At 50.0% G+C, this 7,311-nt stretch overlaps 1 protein-coding gene across 1 annotated transcript in view; it reads left to right on the forward strand.

The window, feature by feature from the left end:
* si:ch211-216b21.2 (heparan sulfate glucosamine 3-O-sulfotransferase 3A1) overlaps positions 1-6,362 on the forward strand; it is a 42,321-nt gene extending 35,959 nt beyond the window's left edge. The window contains exon 2 of the mRNA XM_061231333.1: positions 4,635-6,362. Coding sequence (XP_061087317.1) covers positions 4,635-5,256 — 622 coding nt within the window. The 3' untranslated portion in view covers positions 5,257-6,362. The remainder of the gene's footprint in view (positions 1-4,634) is intronic.
* Positions 6,363-7,311: the final 949 nt, after the last annotated feature.

Consider the following 7,311-nt stretch of genomic DNA (forward strand, 5'->3'; position numbering starts at 1 on the left):
TACATTACATTACATTACATTAGAGGCATTTAGCAGACGCTCTTATCCAGAGCGACGTACAACGAAGTGCAGATCAAACACAAGTATGAGTGCGAGGAGGACCTGAGAGGACAGTACAGTTCCGAGTCCTAGTGTAAACATACAGATAATCAGAACCCTTGAAGAGTACAATCAACTTCCAAACTAGCATACCACAGTTGGCAGCTAGAAGCATAGAGGAAGCCTGTCGAAGCATAGAGGCAGAAATAAAGGTGCGTGGCTGGTGGGGGCTGGTTGGGTGAGGGGGGGGAAGAGTGGGGAGGGTAGGGGCAGGTTGGGGAGGGCGGGGGTGGAGGTAAGGGAAGGCGGGGTGGGGGCAGGTTGGGCTGGGGCAGGCACAGGTTGGAGAGGGTGGAGGGAGGAGGGGGCAGGTTGGAGAGGGTGGGGGCAGGTTGGGCAGGTGCAGGTTGGGGAGGGCGGGGGAAGGTTGGGGCAGGTTGGGCAGGTGCAGGTTGGGGAGGGCGGGGGTGGAGGTAAGCCCCCCAGCAGAAGGAGTCTCAGGGTCGGGCGGGGCGGAGGTTCATCTCCGGGTGACTTCATACATCCGTCCCATCCCTCGCTTTTACTCTCACCCCGACGCCCTCCTTTCATCACCCGCTTCCTTCCTGACCCCAGCGACCCGGAGCTGCAGGGATTTTCCCTAACACCCAGAGGATTGTGGGCTTTTATATCTTGAGAGGAGGAGGAGGAGGAGGAGGAGGGGTAAAGAGAGTAAAGAGTAAAGGAGGTTCTCCCCCCGTCCATCATCCATCATCGTGCCTTGCCTCATGGTCGGGGGTTTGTATTTCTGTGTCAAACCACCCTGCTGAAAAAATAGCTCAAGCTATGTTTCGAAACAGCTGGCAGCTGGTTGAGCAGCTACCAGCTAAGATAAGGTACCAGCACTAGTTGTTTGACCAGCTCATATCCAGCTAGACAAGCTTCAAGACCAGCTCATACCCAACTAGACCAGCTTCATGACCAGCTCATACCCAACTAGAACAGCTTTATGACCAGCTCATACCCAGCTGGACCAGCTTTATGATCAGCTTGGCCAGCTCAATTTTCAAACTGGTCAAGCAGGCATAGCTGGATTTTACAGCAGGGCTGTGTTATTCATCACTAACAATCGCAGGCACTAGCACAATCAACACTGCCAGCTCAGCAGAGCTGTGTGGATGATGTCCCAGCAGAGTCCACCGCATGAGAGGCAGTGACAGTCCGGCACCTTAAAGCGCTGTTTGCAAATATTTAATATAGCAGGGGTGTCCAATCTTATCCAAATATTATCCCAAAAGAGGCCAGTGTGGGTACAGGGTACAGCCCAGTGTACCCCCGATTGTACTTGATTGAAGACCATGATTAGTTAATTCATTGAATCAGGTTTCTTATTGTGGGGCTAAAACAAAACCCACACCGGCCATTTTCATACAAGATTGGACACCCCCTGTTAGAATATGGATGCTTTGTTTGGCTGTTTCTCTACTGGAAAATAAATATGTATTTTTCTATATCTTCATGGTAATTGTTTACCGGCCGGCCTTAAATCCTGTGGTAGATGTAGTGTCGGAAGTTTCCATTAGATCACAGAACGACAGAAGAGAGAGATGGTTCTTCTTTAGTTCTGTGGTCCTGGGGCTTTTGGTAGAAGGCGGGAGAGGGCACTGTAAAGGCAGATGGGCCCATTTGCAGATCAGCGCCCTACGCCCTGTCATGGGAGGCCATTTTGTGGGCGGGGGGGGGGGGGCTGGTCTCAAAGCCCCAGCAGTAGCAGGATAAATAATTGACGGACGCGTTCTGTACTTTTCTGAATTTTAAAGCTGTAATTCTGCAGAGGCACTAAATGGTAGAGGAGGAGGAAGGTTAATCATTCATGAGCTGCTTTTAAACACTTGGCTCGGGTCACTGTCCTGTAGGCATGCGGGGGGGATAGGCGGGCAGAACATCTCAGCCTCCTTCTCCTCATGTCTTCAGGAGCACGACAGTGCAGCGGAACTGTCCGGTCTGAAGAGTGGCTGGGTCCAGAGACGTGCAGGTTAGGGACTACAGATGAAAATGAGCTGACTCACATTTACACTGATGCGGAAACTGAAACTTCTGATTAATGTGCCCTGTCCCTGATAAATACAGTAAATACATTAATATAAATGGGTGCAGGTTCTTGATTTAGCCCAGCACTACGACACCTGTTTCAGCTGAATAACTAATTATTTACATTACATTAAAGGCATTTGGCAGACGCTCTTATCCAGATCACCTCATCGGGGCTTGAACCACCGACCTTCCGGGTCCCAGGCATGCAGCTTGGCCACTAGGCTACAGGCTGTACCTGAGCGGATGGTCATGCGTAACTAATCGTGATCTTCATTCCAGACTTTGATAAGTAGATTTCGGTTTCTTTGCGCTTCGTGGAGGAGGTTGGACGCCCCTGGGTTAAAGCGTGGGGTTTGATGCCTAGAGGTTGCCGGCTTCACTCTCAGCCGGGACACTGCTGTGTTTCAGCGTCCCCTGGGCCCGGTGCTAAACCTGCACGGTCTCGGCAAACCGTCCCGCTGAAGAAAAATGCGTTATGATCGAAAACTTTAAAAATACGCACGAGTTACCCTGGATAAGGATGGCTGCCCTGAAAATAAATATGAACATTAAAATTCATACGTATAAATCTGCAGCAGTGAATTGCAGTGGATATGTCATGCGCCCCAAAGTAAACACTGTTTTTCTTTTTTCTTTTTTTTTTGCCGGATAGCCTCCATAATTCAGCTGAAAATATGTGAGCTGAACCGTTGCCAGGATATTGTTTTCCCCAAATATCCGTATTATTTATCTTCGGTTTTTTTTGGAAAAGGAACGGCCCTGAAGCTCCAGGGGTCTCGCGTTTCTGGCCCGTAATGTACGCCTTCCCCTCTTCTGTTTACAAAATGGCAGCTGTTCCTGCGCATCTCTCTCGAAAACGGGCCCCGTCCTCTCTCGAAAACAAGACGTATTAGTGGTTTGTCGATCAGATTACCAGATTGCAAAATGGCTCGATGGCTCAGTCTTTCATTTCTGCTGTCCTTGATTACGCTGCGGTCGGAGAGCCGGAGTGAGCTGTGCTGTAAAATATGGTAAATATGGCAGGCCCTGATGGAAAGTGTCATTACAGATACATTTAATATCAATGTGCTCTAATTGCAATAAGTGAAAATGCCGGTCCTTTGTGCATTTGGCCGTGCGCTGTGAAATGTTGCCGAGTCCGTTCGGCTCATGATGGGAGCCCAGGCCAGGGACTATGGAACTGCGGTTTTGGTCTTCCTCATGAATTCAGTTCAATTCAGATCCACTCAACTGATGACTGTCACAAAGGCACTCCACAGAGTAACAGAAAGGGGAAAATTACTAAACCTGTAAATGCAGTCCATCTCTGTGTTCAGAGAGGGGCACTCCGTCCAAAACCTGTAAATCAATCAATCAAGCAAGCAATCGTTTTCTAGCTGATGCTTTTATCCCAAGCGACTTAACAGTTGATTAGACTAAGCAGGGGACAATCCCCCCCAGGAGAAGCACCAGGCTAAGGGCCCGTTCAGCTGTGTGGATCTTGTCGTGGCTTGAACCACCAACCGTCTGGGTCCCAGGCATGCACCAGTCTGTACCTGTGCTGATTTAATTTTGGAGGGCATGTTCACAGTAACCAGTGCTTGCGGTTAATGCAGCTACTGACTGAATCTGAAGTTTCTACTTGTAGCCCACTGCTTTCCTGCCAGCCCACAGGGCGCACAGGCTGAAGCCAGCTGTGCATCCAGAGACACTGCATAAAAACCTGAGATGAGTTTTGTGTAGTTAGTGAGTGAGGTGCTCCGTGAAAAAAGGCGTCCATTTTGTATAGGTTTGAGCGTTTCCAAATGGCTCACTTCTTGGCATTGCTATATGAATACAAAAAAAAAGAGAGGTACATTGTATAAAATAAGAAATATATATAAAAATAATGGTGACACATATGTTCCTCCTCATTTCATTTCTCGCTGAAATTCAAATTCTCATAAGCTTTATTGTCATGCTCAGGGCGCACTTACATTGCCAATGCCATTCACTGACGCAAGAAACACAACTGATAAGCAATAATAATTGAACTACAATAATAACGGAATTCAGAAGACAGAAATAAAAATGAACATGTAGAGGATAGCACATTCAAAATGACAATCAACTATAATAATTTTGCTTCTCTCCCTCCCTCTCTCTCTCCTTCTCTCCCCCCTCTCTCCCTCTGTCACTCTCTCCCTCTCTATGTCTTACTCTCTCTCTCCCTCCCTCTCTCTCCCTCTCTCCCTCTCTCACTCTCTCCCTCTCTCCCTCTCTATGTCTCTCCCTCTCTCACTCTCTCCCTCTCTATGTCCCTCCCTCTCTCCCTCTCTCCCTCTCTCCCTCCCTCTCTCTCTCCCTCTCTCACTCTCTCACTCTCTCCCTCTCTATGTCTCTCCCTCTCGCTCCCTCTCTCACTCTCTCCCTCTCTATGTCTCTTACTCTCTCTCTCCCTCCCTCTCTCTCCCTCTCTCTCCCTCTTGCCCTCTCCCTCTCTCTCCCTCCCTCTCTCTCCCTCTCTCCCTCTCTCTCTCTCTCTCTCTCTCTCTCTCTCTCAGGGACCTGATGCCGAAGACCCTGGAGGGCCAGATCACCATGGAGAAGACCCCCAGCTACTTTGTGACCAAGGAGGCCCCGGCCCGGATCTACGCCATGTCCCGGGACACCAAGCTCATCGTGGTGGTGCGGGACCCGGTGACCAGGGCCATCTCCGACTACACGCAGACGCTGTCCAAAAAGCCCGACATCCCCACCTTCCAGAGCCTGACCTTCAAAAACAGGACTACGGGTCTGATCGACACGTCCTGGAGCGCCGTGCAGATCGGCATCTACGCCAAGCACCTGGACTCCTGGCTGCAGTTCTTCCCCATGCGCCAGATCCTGTTCGTGAGCGGGGAGAGGCTGATCAGCGACCCGGCGGGAGAGCTGGGCCGCGTGCAGGACTTCCTGGGGCTGAAGAGGATCATCACGGACAAGCACTTCTACTTCAACCAGACCAAGGGCTTCCCCTGCCTGAAGAAGGCCGAGGGCAGCAGCAAGCCCCACTGCCTGGGCAAGACCAAAGGCCGCACGCACCCCAACATCCACCCCGAGGTGGTGCAGAGGCTGCGGGACTTCTACCGGCCCTTCAACATGAAGTTCTACCAGATGACGGGGCGCATTTTCGGATGGGAGGAGTGAACGGGCCTCTTGCGGTGGTGGTGTAGGTGTACTGACAGTCTCGTGACTGAGGGACCATGGAGGGATGTACATCCACCCATCCTCCCACGCACCTTGTTTGAGCAATACACTTGTGTGAGTGAATATTTAAGGGAGCGGGGCTGGGACTTTTAAACCACGGGTCACGTCTGACGGGTGTCCTCACTGTGAGACAGGAAATGCAGATTTTTTGACCAACCACTTTCCTCCTGTCCAATGAACACTCAGCTTGGGTCTGAGTGAGGCACAGAGGATCATGGGTAAAAAAAAAAAAGAAGGGGGATCTTCTAACGCAGAGCTTCAGGGAGGAGTGTGTCTCCGTTGCCTTGGTTGCAGTATGCAGAAATGAAAATAAAACAACGCTCTTCTCGGTTGCTCGAGGAATCAGAATTACAGGTCACGTCTCGTGGTGGAGACGTGGAGGGGTCGATTAATGATCCGTCTTTTCTGAATTACCGGTTTTATTCGCCGTATTTTAAACGTACCGAGCTGCTTCTCAAGCTCGGCCATCCTGAGGGTGGGGTTGGGGGGGGTGTGGGGTGTGGTGAAATGATATGAGAATAATAAAAAAAACGTATTTTTGAAGTTATTTATTTATAATAATGTACACATATATTACTATTTTAAATAATCCACCACTTCTATTTCTGTACTGGCATTCTGGGTGTTTTTACATTCTCGACGCCGATAAAGTTTGCGTCTATTCTGTGTTCCGCGTAACAAAATAGCCATGTTCTTTTTCCTAACGAGCATTTTCCGTTCCGGTATTTTTAAACGCGCGTTTTTCAAAACGAAAGTTCCCCCCCCCGCACTTTTGTACTCCGGTCCCGTTCGAAACCCACGGTTCCTGTCGCTGAACGGGAGCCTCCGGACTGTTTATTGTTTTTTCCCCGAGGCCGTTTCCCCGTCTCCGTTAATTAATGAGGCTAATCGAGTTAGAGGGAGAAGACGTGGACGCCGACCGCCGTATCGACATCGGCCAATCAGAGTGCAGAGGGGCCGCGCGCTGGGCGACCGAGTCTGGCGTTACCGCCCTGCTGCCCACGGCAACCCGATACCGCTGATGTCGGCCATCTTCCCCGCCTCGGAGCTACGCTCGGTCGGAGGTCCCGTTTCCAGACCTCGCCAAAACAATGGCGGCCGGGCAGAATTCCTCACTTATTATTTCGGGACGGCGTTCTAAGCTTTCAAAGCCCCCCCTTCACCGCCCCCCCCCCTCCCGACAGTAAACCTGCCTTAAAGGGACGTGCTTCCATCTCTGGCATTTTTGGAGAAAAAAGAAAAACATATTAAAAATAAACTTTCAGGGGGGAAACGAGTATCAATTTGCGGCGATTTCAAGTCGCCCGTTACTAATCTGTCATACTGTGTTTAATTTAAAAGTTCTGTTTTAGGTACTGTGTTTTTTTTTAAAGCACACTTTTAATAATAATAATAATACAAATAATAAATGAACGGGTATTTATACATATGTGTTGCTGCAGTTTTTTTGTTTGAAATTGTGGTCTGTTTTTTTGTGTTTTGGTGGTGGTGGGGGGGGGGGGGACCAGAGGGGATCAGGGCACGCTGCTGTTTGGACCCCACCCTCGCCCCATCCGAAATTCGGAGGAAGGTCAGAGTGTCCCATCATAGAGGGATCAGAGAGGGCACACTGTCCAGAGCAGCTTACATCTAGTCTGATTTCATATCACATTTTTTTTGCCTTTTTTTGTAACTTTGACTGAAGGACTTGGGGAACAACCTCTTACACACACACTCGCTCACACACACAGACCCACACACACACACACACACACACACACACGCTAATCTCATCGGCTGATCAAGTGCAGCGCTCCCCCAAACGCAATGGCAGTACCTCACACTACCCCTAGATGGCGAAGGGCCCAGCAAAGTACACAAAGCCCCTAAGCAGTGCCAGTTCTTTCCATGCTTTCCAGACCCATCCACCTCTCTCTCTCCTCTCTCACTACACCCCTCTCTCCATCCCTCATTCCGTCTCTCCCTCCTACCCTCAGCACTCTTCTACCCCACTCT

Source organism: Conger conger, chromosome 2 (genome assembly GCF_963514075.1).
Source record: "Conger conger chromosome 2, fConCon1.1, whole genome shotgun sequence".
Taxonomy (NCBI): domain Eukaryota; kingdom Metazoa; phylum Chordata; class Actinopteri; order Anguilliformes; family Congridae; genus Conger; species Conger conger.